At 57.2% G+C, this 16570-nt stretch overlaps 1 protein-coding gene across 1 annotated transcript; it reads right to left on the bottom strand.

Moving 5' to 3' along the window:
- Positions 1 to 219: 219 nt before the first annotated feature.
- CAVIN1 (caveolae associated protein 1) lies at positions 220 to 15633 on the bottom strand. Its single transcript, XM_065699226.1, has 2 exons — positions 14781 to 15633; positions 220 to 2442 (listed from the first exon to the last, which is right to left on the bottom strand). Exons 1-2 carry the CDS (start codon positions 15198 to 15200, stop codon positions 1777 to 1779), a joined length of 1086 nt encoding a protein of 361 aa, XP_065555298.1. The 5' UTR covers positions 15201 to 15633; the 3' UTR covers positions 220 to 1776.
- Between the last annotated feature and the right edge of the window lie 937 nt (positions 15634 to 16570).

Below are 16570 nucleotides of genomic sequence, written 5' to 3'. Positions count from 1 at the left end.
TGCGCGACGGCGCGGCGGGGGGGGCAGCGACTGCCGGGAACGGCCGTGCGGGAAACCCAGCTGAGTTCCGGGCAGCGCCGTGACGTCACCGCGCGGCCCACCGCCACCGCCACCGCCTCTTAAAGGGGCAGCGCCCACCTCAGGCTGCTGAGTCCCGACGGGGCGGTCGCCGGTGCCGCCGCTGCCCCCGGGCCGGTGCACGGACAGGCCGCACGCGGGTGGTTTAGAAAAGAGACTTTATTTGTCGCGCTCTCGCCGGGACGCAGCCGCGGGAGCGTTGGGGCTCGTCCGGCCGCGCCCGCCCTACCCGGCCCGGGGAAGGGGGGGAACCTGCGAGGAAACGGCCCGGGGGGGACCCGGAACTGCCGCCCCGTGCGCACAGCCGGTGCTCGGGGGCCGAGGGCTGCCCGCAACCGCCACCCGCTCGGGAACAGCGGCTGCGGCCGCGCTGCCCTGGGGCGGCTTTACCGGGGCACCGGGTCGAGCCCCGGGGCCAGGCCGGGTGCAGCGGACGATAAGCGGGACGCTTAGGGGAGAAGCGGGTTTATCTATTGGGTTACGCTGGCTCCGAGGGGACGGAAGCGACGGCGCTCCCGGGAAGGGTCGAGCCCGGCGAGCAGACGGGGACGGGCACGACCGGGTGCTCGCCGGGATCGGCCCTCCCGGGCGCAGCCGCTCCCGCAGGGCCGGGTCTGAGCCGGGGCCGTGCCCGCGGCTGCGCTGGCGCTGCCTTGTGCAAGGTGAAGCTGCAGAAAGCGGGAGAGAAGCGAGGAGGTGGCAGGAGCCTGCGCCGTGCCGGGACCCCCGGGGAAGGGGGAGCTCGGAAGCGCTCAAGGTCCGGGGCTGGCCGGTGTCGGGGCCGCTCTGCGGCAGCCACGAGCCTCGCGCCGTCGGCGCATCCCGAATCCCTCCGGTAACGTCGCGGGCGGCGGTGGCCGCTCCGGCGCTGTTGCTTGCGCGTCCCCTCGGTGCCTGCTGCCACCGCCGCTGCGGGTGTCGAGTGAGCGGATCCAGCACCACCTCCGTGGCGCTCCCTGGGCTCGCCGAGGCTCTGGCAGCCGGATCCATATCGCGGGCAGGGAGGGGGCAGCCCCGACGCTGCGATGGGCCCAGCACCGAGGGAGGGAGCATTGGGCCCGGCTGGGTGGTGCCACACGGGCACCCACGGCTGTCCCCGCTGCGGGGTGGCTCTGTGGCGAAGCCATCCAAGGCAGCAGTGGGTCACGGAGTCCTGGGGAGGGCAGAGCGGGGCAGGGCTGTGTGGTGGCCATGCAGGGCTCTGCCTGTCAGCAGGACTCCTGCGTGCTGGGGGCAACCGTAGCTCCTCAGCCCCCTCGGATGCCTGTGGGACAGCCGCAGGGGGGATACGGGCAGGATGCTGTCTTGACACCGGGTCTTGGCTTCTGGAGGACACTTGAGCTTTCCAGGTGTACAGCCGTTATCTTGGTTTTAGCACTGTCCAGCTGGGCCGGGTCCCCGTCACTCCAAGCCCGTCTTCAGGCTTGGTGCTAAAGGCTTTCTGCGGCAGGAATGGTCTCCAAAGGGTGATTGGACAGTGTAAGAAAAAGAGTCCCGTGTTCCTAACGTTTGTGTGCTAAAACTAAAACATAAACTACACCTTGTCCAAGCAGGCAGGGGATCGGCGTCGGCTCGGCGGGGTAGTAAAGATGCATCGTGTACACTTGCCCTGGGGCACCAGGGGCAGAGAGAGCTCTCGAATGTGAGTGAATACGTGTTCAGCCGCCGTCCACAGCCCTTCCGCGCTGCAGCTCCGGCCTACTCGCTGTCGCTCTTGTCCACCAGTACCGCGTCCGACTCCTCCGTGATCTCCAGCAGCGTGTGCGTCTCGGGGCTCTCCCCGCGCATCAGATCCGAGTTTTCTCCCTCCTCTCCACCCACCTCCACCAGCTCCGTGGCTTTCACTTCCACCTCGCCCTCTCTTATCTTCTTGACATGGAAAGTGAAGGGCGGCACTTTGTAGACGGCTGTCTTGGACCTGGCGTAGATGGTGTGGTCCGGGGTGAAAGACTTCCTCAGCTTGTCCCGAGAGGTCTTCATCTTCTCCCTCCTTTCATTAGTCACAATCTTGGTGCCCAGTTTATTCATCCTCTTCTCCAGGTTGTGGCGGGTCTTCTCCAAGTTGTGGCGGGTCTTCTCCAGGTTTTCCTTGGTCTTTAGCTTCGTTTTCTCCATCTTCTCCTTGGAGAATGCCTTCTTAAAGTCATCCACTCTTTTCATGCCGCTCCTTTTGATGCGCTCTGCCCGGGACTCTTCAATAATCTCTTCAATCTCCACCTCTTCATCTGAGGAGAGCTGGACGTGGTCCTCCTCCGCATGGTCCTCGCCCACAGGCCCCTCTTCGCCCTCACCTTCCTTCTCCAGCTTTTCGCCCTCCTTTAGGGACTTGCTGATGCTCAGTTTAGACGGGAGCTTCACTTCATCCTGCAAGACACAGAGCGGAGCCAGTGAGACACAGACACGCACACGGATACACGCAGCCTCCCCGGGCTCAGAGCCACCCATGGGTGACATCGGGCCTCCTTTGGGGCACCTGATGAGTTACTGGCAGGAGGCTCTGCCCCACCTGCAGCAGCTCAGGGCTCTCTGTAGCTAAGCTCAGGGTTCCAGGCTGGTTCTGAACCCGCTGCGTCTCCAGAGCTGCCAGCACTGAACCTGCAGCCTCTTCCCTTCGTGCTGTGCCCCTCTCGCAGCCCCAGTTTCACCCTCACCAGGACGGTCCCACCGCGCACTCCCAGCTCCAGGAATGCTCCCGCCGCATCCCGCTGCACAGGGAGCAGGGAACCCCTCGGAACAATGCGGAGCCCCCTTTGCCCCCCAGGGCCCCTCCTGCCCCGTCCCGCGGTGGTTCGCTGGGTGGCTCCTCTCGGCAGGGCACTGCCCGGGCTCGGTGGCCCGGGGCTCGGCGCTGCGCTGGGCTGCAGATGGCAGCACAGCCCGGAGCCGGGATCCGGCCATGCCGTAACGCACGCTCTGTGCACCCCGGCCTGCGCTCAGACCCTCCCAAGGCCCGCAGGATCCAGATGTGGGGCTGGGACATCCCTTGGGACGCAGCAGGCCACCCTGGTTTTCCCATTTCCCCGCTCGGGGTAAGGTAGGGAATTTATCCAAGCTGTGTCTGAAGACAGCAGGAACAGAGCCCTGACCTGCAGGGCTGCAAGGTTACGCTGCCTCTACTCAGCACGGGGTGAATTCATTCAGCTTCTCCGCTCTCCCGGGTCAGCCAAGTTTCTGATCCCAGTGGCAGAGGACAAGCATGTGCCCGGGAATGGGGCGCAGGTCTGGAGTGGGATTGGTTTTCATCCGAGCAGCACATAGTGTGCGTCCCTGCACTCAATCACCTCGTGTCCCGGCCAGGCTGGAAATAGCCCATCCCTGCCCGGAGCGGCGCAGCTGCGGGTCCCAGCGCTACTGCCCCACAGGTTTTAACCTCCGGGGCCGGGTGGGAGAGGTTGGAGCTGCCGCAAACCCAGCCCAATGGCAGCGCAGGGAGCAGGCAGGCACAGAGCGGAGCTGCCGGGCTGCAGGTGCAGGATCCTGGGCATTGCCAGCCCTGCGCAGGCAGGAGCTGAACGGGGGCTGCCGGTGCCCGCCATGTCCCTGGGTGCTGGCTGCTGCTCTGGGTCACACTTGCACAGCGGTACCCCACTGCACTGCCCTTCTCCGGCCCCGCTCCAGCCCCTCAATGTCTCTCTTGTCGTGAGGGGCCCAGAGCTGAACACAGGATTCGAGGTGCGGCCTCAAAGGTGCCCAGAGCAGGGGGAAGATGCCCAGAGCCAGGACACTCGTGATGCTCAAACCAGCAAAGCAGCCGCCCGGTCCCTGGTGCCTGCGCAGTGCCCGGTGTGTTGTGTGCACGCTGCGGGCTGGCCACGGTCACCACGAGGCAGGACAGGGGATGTTCCTCCTGCCCTCACATCAGTTGAGAACCGACGTGAGCTGATCGAGTACGTGACTGCAGCACAGCCCCACCCGGGGGGAAGCCAGATGCTTCCAGATGCTCCCCATGCGCTGCTCCTCGGGCAAGGGGCAGTGCTGAAGAGTGAGGGCATCAGGGGAAACCTCTGGGAGCAGCGACAGCTCGGCTCCGCGGAGCACGGGGCGGTGACACGGGCCGCAGTGTCTCAGTTGAAGGGCAGAGTGTGCAGAGCACCCAGCTGCACCCTCCGGCTCCCGGCTCAGGTCCCTGATGCTTTCTGGGATGGAGGTGAGGTGGCCACATGTGTTTTCTTCATTTGCTCTGCTGCTTGAAGGGAAAACAATAGCCAGGCTCTCCCGAGGGCCAGGTCAGCCCCGACCAAACCCCGGTGCTGGGCGGGCAGGATCCTGTTCTCCACAACAACACCTGCTGGAGCGATCCCAGAGACTCCCGGGGACCCAGCCCCGCCGGCTCAGAACATCAGGAACTCCGGCCGCTTCCTTCCCTCTGAGTCAACACAATGAGCCAGAACAAAGGCATCCCCCTCTCCCTGGCATCACTGGCCCTGGACACGGGCCATATCCTGCGAACTCAGATGCTTATCGGCCCCTTGTTAACTGCAGAACATGTGTCTGCAGGAGGAAACAGCACCTCAGAACCTCCCTTGCCTGCCACAGAGATAACCACCGGTCCTTGTGTTACGGCCCCAAACGCACCTTCGCACCAACTGCGGCTTTATGGGCTGCGCCAGCAACACAGCACCCAGCTCAGCGCCATCCTGCAGCTCTTCCCTTGCAGCCACAACAACGTGGTTGGCAGCAGCTCCCAGTACATGGGGCAGGGGGACAAGGTGGCTCTCTGCAGTCCCTGCCACTGCACCCAGGACCAGCCGTGCAGGCAGTTTGGTCCCAGCTCCCACAGGGTGCAGCAGGGACAGACCCACACTCACTGCCCCACGGTGCCCCACACTGAGCATCCCTCCCGTGCAGCTCCCCACCCGCACCCAGGCACTGCCCCAACGCAACCAATGCCCTCCTCCTCCTCCTCCTCCTCCCTGCCCAGTGCCTGCAGACACAGCACTGCCTGTGGGGAACAATGGGATCTCCCTGGAACAATCAAGAACCATCCCGGGTCTATGAGTGGCTGCTACACAGATCCCTGCTCTGGCGCTATGCTCTGCACTCTGCTTCACTGCGAGCCACATTTTGCATCCCGGGCATTCCAACTACTCGATTTTTACTGGGAAAACACTGACCCTTGAACAGGGCAAGTCCCAGCTCCTGGCTCTGGGCATCGCTGTCTGTTGGGGTGCTCAAACAGGGGCCCCCATCAGCAGATGTGAACCAGTTCGGTGCCCGGACGGCTCCCGCTGCCAAAGGCATTGGGCAAACAAGATTCCTCAGAGGGTTTTACACCAGCAGAAGGAACCCCCCCCCCGGAGCTGGGGCAGAGCCGTGCCTGCGGCAGGACGGGCAGCACGAGTGTCTGTGTGTGTGTGCTGGGCCGAGCCCGCTGCCATCCCAAGGCTTCACACACAGGCTCCTTCACCCACCCCGGCCCGTTCCGCTGTGCTGCCCCTCGCACGGACCTCCCTGGGGACACGGTTCCCTTTGGGAAGCTCCCTCTGGCTGGCAGAGCCCATGGGATGGCGGCTTGTGAGCACGCGGAGGGGCCCCGGTGCCTGTACCCAAGGCACTTGGCTGCCAGCGGATGGGTGCTGGGCTGCTCGTCCTGCGCCAGGCGCTGCTGTGGGATGTGCCTGCTCCGCCGAGCCCTGTTTTCCAGGCGAGTTCCCGTGCGGTGAGTCACGGCCACCCCATGGCCACCAGCACGTTGCTACAACACAAGTAAACACTTCCCCGGCCTTATAAAAGGCCAACGAGACCCAAAGCTGAGCTGCATTCCCAGCCCTGCCCGGCGCTTCAGCCCCCAGCAGCTCTTCCGAACGTTCCCAACGTGCGAGAGGGGCTCTGGGATTGCTCCGACTGGGTAAAGGACAGAGTCCCAGGACTCCCGGGCACTCCGGGCTCCGGTTGGAAGGTTTAATGGAAGGGTTTTACACACACACACATGCCAAGCACACCCGTAGGTCACTGTGCTCCGTTCCTGTCACACACGCGCAGCAGCACAGACGGTTCGGGCCGGCTCGCATGCAGCTGGAACATGCAGAACGTGCCCTGCTCGCATCCCCAGGCTCTGCTATGGGATGATCCCAGCTGCCGATGGGTGAAGTGGAGCTTCTGCCCCATCCTGCACTCGCCAGGGAGGGGGGTAACAAAACCTGCCCCCAAGCTTCCCCTGGCAGCTTCCCCAGGCAGCCCAGCTCCTGGGATGAGTTCACCTTTGATGGTCCTGTCCCTGGACCGATGTGGCTGCTCCCTGCACCCAAAGCGTGGGCTGCTGGAGCTGGGTGTTGCTCCAGCAGGCACACAATAAGAGGAAGGCTTTAACAGGGCCCTGTGCTGTTACCAGCAGCTCTTGCGGTGTGAGATAAGTGTTAGACAAACAGCAGTGGAAGTCATCACTGGCTCCTAGGGAACAGCACTGGGGGCTGCTGGTGCTGAGCAGGAACAGGTCCTGCCCGACACAACCGGAGCTTTACACACTCTTGTGCTCTCTGCCTGGCTTTATCTACTTGAAACAGCTTCAAACCATTCCACAAACACAAGCTAAACCTTACAAGAAGCCTGAGGAGCTTTGATCAGGTCTGTATGGCAGGGGGAGAAACTGAGGCTCAGCAAAGAGGTCGGATTTGCCCAGTCACAGCACGCACCAGCAGAGCCAACCGCTCCTGGCTACCAGCCCTTCATGCAAGCGCACAGCAATCCTGCCTCCCAGAGTGCGTGACAGCTCCCAGGATGCCTGGGAGAAAATCCCAGCTCCAGCAGCACCGGGAGGGCAGCAGCAAGCGCATGAGGCAACAGCGGAGGCGTTCGTGCCGACTGGAAGCTCAGCCTCGCAGCAGGCTGAAGGCTGCAGCAGCCACAAGCAGAGAGGCAAAGGCTCTGGAATCAGCAGCTTCAGGAGAGGTTCAAAGTCCTCTTCAGGGGGTTCTCCTGCTGAGGCCCTAAACTGCTGCCTCCTGGCACGTCTTCTGCTGGTGTGGGCCATGGCACCCTTCCTGCAGCCGGCTCACAGGGCAGTCCCTGGCGAAGGCTCAGAGGGCACAGGCTGGGTCTTCTCAGGCTAAGACGAGGAAAACGGCGTTTCAATGGCCACGGAAAGGAAGCACAATGGAAAAACTTACCTGTCCCTGCCGGGCATGGGGTCCGGAACGTCGCCGACAAAGTCATCCGGGTTAGCATGAGAAGAGGCAGAGGGAAAAGGCACAGGGGGTGTTTTAGTAAAGGCAGAAGCCAGGCAGCAAAATCTGACAGGAAAGACAGCAAAGATTTATCAGAGGGAAGAGCATCTCTGCCTCATCTACAGCAGGGCCTGGGAGACTCAGAATCCCTCCTATGGCTTCAGGCCCATTACCCTGAGTGCTGCCATAGGGCCAGATTCTGCTCTCTCCTCACACTGCTGCTCACAGGGATTTGATGGAGCTGTTCCAGAGGTTCCTCTGATCCCTGTGGCATAGCTGAAAGCAGAGGCTGCTCCTCTGTGCCAGCTTATGAAGAGACAGTGATTTTAAAGCTTGTGTTGCTCATCCCAGCACCCCAGCACTGGGTTTGTCAGCACATGGACCATACCCAACCCCAGCGCTGGGCAATACCCAGCAGCTCACAGACATCTGTACCCAGTAACACTGGGCTCCTCGACTCCTATGTCCCAAAGGTTGGACAGATTTTATCTCCGATAAAATCAGAAGCCTCCAGTCCTTAGAAGACTGAATCCTGCAGTTCCCAAAGAACATGGCAGAGGGAAAGATCCACGGTATGAGGGGTAAGAGCAAACTCAGCTGTGATTAAAGGGAGAAGCTGGTTTGCTCTCAAGCCGTACCTCCCTGACTAGCAGAAGGCCCTCTCTACATCTGTATTGTGCAACCTCCTTGGCACCTTTTCCTACCAGGCACGTCCAGTAACGCTGTGTCCTGGGGCTCTGAGAGGCTGCACCCTCCCTGGTAGCTGGGACAGAGAGCAGCACAGCTCCAGCGCTGGGGCTCCTTCAGACCTGGTGGTGCCAAGAGAGGAGCGGCAGGGGAGAGGAGGCTGTGCTTGGAGAAGGGTTTCAGCCACCAGTGAGGCAGAAGAAAGGCAGGGCTGGAGGAAACAGAGAAGTAAGTAGATGCAGAGTGAAGAGGTTGGGTTTTCTTCCCCTCTGACAGCAGAAAAGAACGGTTTGATCCTGTTACCAGGCTCTTTGTACAACTGGCTTTGCTCTCAGAACTTGCTCCTCCCGGAAAAACCTGTCTCAACGCTGGAGTCTGCACTACAGATGATGTGCAGATAGATCCGTGCTGATGCTGACATTCGCAGCCTCACTTAAAGCTACAGACTAAACATCCTGGGGCCTTTTACTCTAAATGCTTGATTTCCCCTCACTGGCACTGAGCATCTTTGTTTCTGGTCTTTGTCTTGTCTTGCAGCTGGACAGTGGAACCGGGGTTCTTCAGGTACCTTGTAAGTTGTAGGAGATCTTGCAGAACCCAGAGGATGACGTTAGCCCAGCCAGGGTAAAAGAGGGCAAAAGCAATGTGCCAACAAGCTTTGGAGTCACTGCCGTGCTCTGTATGGGTCACAGACACATCACAGCACATCAAAGAGGACACTGCATTGTTCTCTGGTCATTCCTTAGGGAAAGACAGCTTGGGGGAAGAGCAAGATGCAGGAAGAGCCCAACACTTCCCACCTGAGGCCAGGGTGTGCTGTGGGATGCTGCCTCACTCTTGTGTCTTGGCTGGAGCTGGGACAGGGGGGCCGCACAGGCAGCGCTGCGCTGGGAGCGATGCTGGAGGACAACTCCAGAGCGTTCCCATATCCATAAACTGGGGGAAATGGGGATAACAAACAGGAGCAGCACCTGCTATGGCACTCACACCCTTCCAGTGCTCTGCAGCGCCTACAGCACAAAGCAGCTTTTACCACCTACCAGTCAAATTCCCACCCAGGGCACACTGGAGAGGGATGGGGCTGTGTCTGAGCACTAAATGGCTTCTTGAAGGCTTTGATTTCTAATCCCAGACACTTAGATCCGCTGCTGACAGGCCCAGGGGAGGCCTGAGAGAGGGATACGTGATCAGAAGGAATATTACCTCTGGTTTGATTTTCCAGAGCCCTTAATAGCCCTTGGAGACAATTTCCTGCTGCACAGCTCAGTGTGCACCTATAATGCTGAAAGGCTTTCAGCAAAGCACAGTCCTGGCACTAACTGCTTATAAATAATACCTGAGCACTGAAATATTGATGCAGTTGATGCCAGGCTGCAACACAGAAATCCACGCTCCAGAGCTGAGTGGTTATGGTAGAAAGACAATAACCTGCACCAAGAAAAACCCTGGAAGTGGGAGCTCTTACATCCTGACATCGGTTTAAGGCTCAGACTCCCTCCCATGAGTTATTATCTCGAGACTCTTGTAGTGCAGTAACGTGCAGGGCGTGAAGGATTCTTTCCACAGGTTCACACGGTGCCCCTTACAAGGGATGGAGAACACGCAGGTCGAGGGCCTCCCCCCGTGCTGACACCTCTCTTCATTCTTGAATGCTTTTGCTCAGGCTCCATTGAACCCAGGGCATGGCCCCACGCTGCCAGCTTCCAGTGCCGGCAGAACACGCGGGCTCTGAACCCTCTGCTGCCATCGCACCCAAGCCTTGGGCGGTCTGGAGGCTGCAGCACAGGCGGTCGCACATCCTGCACTCCCTGCCCTGCTTCTCATCACACAAGTCCTTTTCCACGTGTTATTTTGGGGAGCACAGGCCCCAAACCCGAGGCCGCTCAGGTCTGCCTGCCCAGTCTGTGGCATTTGGGTGTGGGTTTGAAATTCACCCTCCTCCCCACCGCCCACAACCTCGCTGCTCTCGTCCCTATAAGGCCCCCTCAAGGCACAAAAGCCAAACTGTGCTATTTATACTCCCAGCCCTACCTACCCTCCACATTGTGTGCCTGAGGTTCGCGTTCCAGCCGCTCCCGTATCCACTCGGCCCTTCCCGGAGGAGCTCCATGTCCCACCAGGCGCCGGGTGGCCACCGGCATCCCCTGTAGAGCCATGGGAGCCCCAGCTGGACTGCATGGAGCAACCCTGGCCACAGGCTGCTTCTTCCAACAACCACCACCACCCATCGCAGCCAGACCTGCCTCGAGCCCAGCGCCCAAATAAAGGACTTCAGGAATTCCCTCCTGGATGTGCATGCTGAGGGCTGCCTGTAAGAAACCCCAGAATCCAGGCCTTTGGCATCTGCTGGAATAAGTTTAATTGTCAGAAAGCATTTGGAGGAATAATGCTGTGCTCTGGTGAGGGCTGCCACGTGCCGTTGCACAGCTGAGTGTGGCACGTGTCTGGCTTTAGAGCAGCAGCTTTATGCATGGGACATCTGTTATTTCATCACGAGCTGCAGTAACCAGCTCCACATTCTTGTCTCCTAAAACAAGGAGATTTGGGATGAGGTCACAGAATCATAGAACGGTTTGGGCTGGAAAAGACCTTAAGAGCATCCAGTTCCAACCCCTGCCATGGGCAGGGACATCTCACACTAAACCATGTCGCCCAAGGCTCCGTCCAGCCTGGTCTTGAACACTGCCAGGGATGGAGCAGCCACAGCTCCTCTGGGCACCCTGTGCCAGCGCCTCAGCACCCTCACAGGGAAGAACTCCTTCCTTAGATCTAACCTGAACTTCCCCTGTTTCAGTTTGAACCCATCACCCCTTGTCCTATCGCTGCAGTCCCTGATGAAGAGCCCCTCTCCAGCATCCTTGTAGCCCCTTTCAGACACTGGAAGCTGCTCTGAGGTCTCCACGCAGCTTCTCTTCTCCAGGCTGAACAGCCCCAATGTTCTCAGCCTGGCTCCATACAGGAGGTGCTCAGCCCCTGCTCATCCTCGTGGCCTCCTCTGGACCTGCTCCAATTTGTTTTTATTAGCAGCCACTCTCAACACATTTGCTGGTGTCCTGATTTCCCCCGAGGCCGGGAGCCTGGGACAGACACACAAAGGAAGCACTGAGGCTGCTACCGCCCGCACGCAGCCATCTGACAGCAGATTCCTTAGGAGGGCAAGTTCTGAGTATGGAAAGAGGACTAAAAGTCTGCCAAAAGCCTGTCCCCTTTGATTTTGGTAGGCAAGTCTTCCAAAGGGAAAAATGGGATCGTTTGGAGGTGGGTGGCTTTTTCAAATGTAATTCTCCAGAACTGATCAAATTCCCCACATTCCATCAATACAGCAACTCTCCTCTTGGCAGGAACCAAACCAGCTCCTGGCAAAATCAGGTACCAGTGTCTGTGAGAGGGAGCAAGGGAGCAGCACAGGCACACACCGGGCTGTGGGTACAGGGCTGGGTTAATGCCTGCTCCTCAGTTGCCCCAGTGGATGCGGTTTCAGTCCCTGCTTTCCCCCAGCCCAGCAGAGTCCTGGCTTCACAGCACTCCCCAAACACAACCTGATTTCAGTTCCTCCTCCTCCATCAGCAAAACACAACTTTCGCCTCGGCTCCCAAGGTGCCAAAAGGTCTTATTTGCACTCCTGAAACAGTCCATCTGTAACTGCCTCCATGCTGAGACAATGACCAAACCCCTACAACCAGTGGTGAGCTGGTTTACCTCCACCTCCCTTTAATCCTCCACAGCACAGGATCGATGACACTACACCCCACAGAGCACGCCAACTGTTTGACCTGGCTGTCGTGAAACAGCCACTCCTGGGTTTAAGTAACATTTTATGTCTCTTCAGATGATTTGAGCTCTTGTTCTCCAAAAAGCCCAATAAATCTTTGCATTTTTAGCCATAGCAACTGGAAGCGCAATTGCAGGGGCAAGTTAATCACAGCTTTCCAAAGGCAGCTTGCTCTGGGTTAGAAAGTAGTAAGAAGTTGCTCACCACCACAGAACGAATTACACTACAGCAAAGTCCCCAACACAGACCTTGGCAGGTGGATCTTGAGAAGTGAAACACTGAATTAGGAAAGGGTTATTGTGTGATTTTAGATTTGGTTTAAACCATAGACACAGAACTCAGAGACTTTTCCTCATTAACCCCCCACGGTGGAGCCTGTCACAGTTTCAGGTTTATAGATTCCTGCTCCAGCTTTTTTCATGTCATGGTTATTAATACTGAAGCACGGAAAGACATCAGGCCACGGGCAGTGAGGTGGGAATCACCAGCACCAAACAGCATTGGTCAGTCCTGGTAAAGCAGCCGCACATCAGCCTCTCGAATGTACACACAGAGCCAGCACCTCTTTCTGCAGAGCTTTATTGTTATGTGGATTGCACAAGCCCAGGCAGTGCCACTCTCGTGACTGGGGTGCCTGGAACTGAATCCCTGACAGTGCTGGAACAGTCAGGTAAAGACATGAGGACACAGAGCTGTGACCTGCTGCTCTGCACATCCGCTGTGGGCTTCCCACTGCCTGCCTGTGCCAGGGATCTGTGCAGAGTGACAGCTCCAGAGCTCCAGTGAGACACAAACTCCAACCCACCGCCCCCCCCATCCCTCCCAGGACAAAACCAAGCAAACAAACCCCCTAAAACTGAACCAAAACTTCCCAGATCCCCCTCAATGGTTAATAACTTCTTTGGAATAAGAGATCTCCATAAAGAAGAGAGCCTCCTGCATAGGACAGACAATTTTCCCTTACACCCAGCCACACAATTCCAGGTTCTGTACACTGAAAATGCCATGGTGATGTTTTCATGACATGTATCTACAGAATAATGCAGCTATCAAACAACCCTGTTCCACAGGAGAACTAATCATGACAATAGCTCTGAGACACATGGTACATTGGTATTGTTTAGAAACTTCCCCTGTTGACCAGCACTACACTGCAGGGAAGAGCAGCATTGCTGAGGAGTGCAAAGCCATCCCCTTTCTTCTGGAGGGCTGCCTGTGCCCAGGCCTGGCCACCCCATTCTGCTGTGCAGCTCTGTCTCTGTGCAGCATCATGACCCAGAGCAGCATTTGGTACTCAAGCACATTCATGTTGTTATTGCCTATTTCTTTCTAGTGTTCAAACACCCAAATTCCATCCCGGAGCTTGTTGTCCTGTTTAAGCACCACATGAAGAGATAATCCAAGAGTTTCACCTCCAAGAGAGACCTTTGGTTGCCTGAGCAGGTCTCCCCAAATGGGATCCTCGTCCTCTGCAGCCAGGCCTGCCCGGTCTTCCTGCAGAGGGGGGGGCACTGCCATAAGGAGCAAGAGGCTCCATTTCACATGAAGCAAACCTAGGGAATTTCTCACTTGGACTCTGTGGCCTCCCAGTCAAATCGCACTCAATTCCCTGCTGCGAAATTGCTCTGAATTACAAATCACTCCTTTTAGCTCCCTAATAGCTCCATGATCCACAAGATCTCTGTACTCCCTTGTCAACTGAAGCACTCAGAGGCTGTTCAGAGCTCGTTTCCTTCAGAAGCAGGACTGCTTTTTGATATTAAAGATAAACTCTACTCAATATTCCTAAGCAACAGCAAAACCAAAGGAGCAGCTCCCAAAGGCCCCAGGAGCTTGCCAACTTTCTACCTATTTCTGTAAGCCACATGGAATTCTCTGTTTAAACAATTCCCCTCACTCTTCTCACTTTGCATTGTCTGTTGCTTCTGCAGTACATGTAGAGTTCCATTCGATTTCTCCATGGGTAGATCTAGCCTCCCCCCCAAGCCTGATACAAATAACTTGCCATGAATCTATATCTCTACTGGTTAAGTTGCCGCCCAGTTGGAATAGGCTCGAGCATTGCAGCTTTTTGGGCATGATAAAACTACAAATGCTTAAGCTCTGAATCAGAGTTATGCAGGCCCCTGGACTTGGTAGATTCCTGAGCCTATTATGCTCCGCTCTCCCTTCAAACCTTGTGATAAGAAGCATTCCCCCTTTTTTTCCCCCTTTTTTCTTCTCTCCCTTCCCATGATGAGCACTTGATGCTTCTTTCTTTGTCCCCGGCGCTGTCTATTATTAACCCAGAGGCTTCTAACTGAATCATTAACTATTTCATTCACTTCTCTTCCATGGTCCAATATAAGAGTTTGCTCTGATAAGGAAGAATAACTCCAGCCAGGAACTGACAGGAACATTCTCCTCCCTTTCTTCTTGTTTAACATTAAATTCCAACACTTAGCCCAGGAGGGGAACATGAAACAAACCAAAGCTCCTCCTGACACCAGTTAACTCGAACACTCAACACTTCCAGCTTGCAGGAAAAAGGACGTGGGAGTCCGTACAACACAAGGGCAGACCCGAGCACTGGAGCTGCTCTGCCTTCCCTCCAATGTCTCTGCCTGTCCCAGTCAGTGCATTTCACCCCGATGCTGCCGTTACCATCTGCTTGTTACCAGAGGCATGTCCCAAATGTGAAACACTATCACTCTCCGAGCAGCAATACACGTTGTCTCTCAGTAGAGGAGACACTGGCACATGGATTTACAAGACCCCCTTCCTGAACCCAGCACATTCTTGTTCAGTTTTAGCTAAGCAGTAAAATCAGGTGATTTTGGTATTTCTGCTCAGTTGCAATGGGTGCTTAGGGCCGTCCTCGCTGTCTTCATTAAAACTCCTCTTAAATGTAGCAGCTCTACTAAACCTTGTCTTAGAACACCCTGTCAATGCTAACTCGTGAATGAGAGAGTGCTGCTGCTCGGTTTGGGCTGCCAGGCAGCGAGGGGAGAGCCACGGACCGACCACATAGCGTGACAGCCCCCTCCACAAAGAGAACACCCACCAACAGGACGCAAAGCACGCGTCAAATAGCTCCTTACCTGGTAGATCATGACTTTGAAGTTCCTGCGTTTCAGGAGCTCTGCTTCGTTGGCCTCCAGCTTCTTTATCTGCCCCGCTTGTTTCTCCAGGTTCTGCCGAACCGTCTTCACGTTCACGCTCACCTTGCGCACCTTCTCCAGCATCTTGTTCACAGTGTTGCTGGTGGTGGTGTGAGCCTTTGTCAGCTTGGTCAGCTCTCCCTGGATGCTGGTCACGGCGCTATCCATGTCTTGCTGTCTCTCCTCCAGCTGCGTTTGGGTCAGCTGGATCTGATCCACCGCTCCAATGATCTTGTCCAGAAGGGTCAGCACCATCACGCCATTGATCTGGTCTGGTTTGATGGGTTCTTCGGGCACGGGCTCCTCTGAGGCCTCAGAAACAGTCGGTGGTTCGATGATTTGCAGAGTCGTCTCCTCCATGATGGCTCGGGAGTGGTGGCGAGCGGAGCCCGGGAAGCTGTCACTGCAGGGACAGAGAGGAGGGAAAGCTAAACCCGAGCCTCAGCTAAACCCTGCGCTGGGAGCCGCGCCAGGAATGGGGAGCGCAGCGTGGGGATGTCTGTGCTGCACTGCAAATGGCACAGCCCCGCGGAGCCCTCCAGCCAAAGGGCCCTGCTAAAGTCTCCAGGCTTGCAGGTCATTGGCTGACTCCACCTCGGCAAAGGACCCGCTGCCAAATGCCTCTGACCCACCCTTTCTGAAATGACTAAAATAGTTGGAGGGGAGGCGATGGCTCCGCATGCAAACACAGGCACAGCTCAGCCAGGAATGCAGAGCTCCGAAACTACAACCACCTCCTCTGCACCACGAGTGCAAAGGATCGAGAGGAGAAACAAAAAGCCTCGAGTAAATAAATGCTCAGGAAGCTGCTGGAAAGAAGCTGTCCCCCGTCCGGGCACAGCTGTGTGCAGTAAAGGAAGGCTGCTTCAAACAACTGCACACGCTCAAGTTCAGCTGGAAAATTCACATCTTCTGCCAATACTCAGGGGCTGGGTTTGTTTTCCAGGACTCCAAGAGCCTGAGGTCAATACTTTACAGAAATGCTTCCATTTGGATTCAGCAGTGACAGCACATTAACTTCACAAACATGCAGGCTCCCTTGTGTGTGAATGTCCGCACGGTACAAACCTCTACGCAGGTTTAACATAGAGAGGAGGAGAATTCACTCCCATAGGGAAGCCCCCGGGCATTCCCACCTCAGCGCAGTTCCCTCTGTCCTCCAGACACTGACAAATCGAGGCTAGGCTTCGAAAAGCAAGACATGCTTCTGCACCCGCCATGCTGCAGTGTACTTGTAGGCAATGTCCAAATACACTGTGTTAACTAGGGCTTTATTGGTAAAAAACCCTGTTTCAGAACTCGCTCGCGTATGTATTGCTTTGGAAATCACGGGGCAGAGATAATCCTTATTTTGCTAGCTTTTAACCTCAGCATTGGCACAAAGCAATTCAGAGCCTTGTGTAGCATCGGCAGCTCACACCTCGTGGAGCCATCACCGGCTTCCTGCCTTAGAACACAGCGGGGAGGTGGCACCGGGGGCTGCCAACGGTGACCCCCGCAAGACCACGCACAGGAACGTGAAGGAGAATTCAGCTCCTGAGAGTGGCAATGGGCAGACTGGGAAGGCAGCACCCTCCCTCTCCTCCCGCAGCCCTAGAGATGGGGATTCACACTCAGCACATCCTGCCTCCGCAGGGGTCAAGCCCGCAAATGCCCTGCAGCATTCCCGGGCTCACCGCCTGCCTGGGACAGCGGAGCAACGCTGCATCCCAGGCCCAGGCTGGGAAACC

This window comes from Lathamus discolor, chromosome 20 (assembly GCF_037157495.1).
Source record: "Lathamus discolor isolate bLatDis1 chromosome 20, bLatDis1.hap1, whole genome shotgun sequence".
Lineage (NCBI taxonomy): Eukaryota > Metazoa > Chordata > Aves > Psittaciformes > Psittacidae > Lathamus > Lathamus discolor.
Note: the sequence above shows the minus strand (reverse complement) of the source record. Positions and strands in the feature narration are given on the sequence as shown.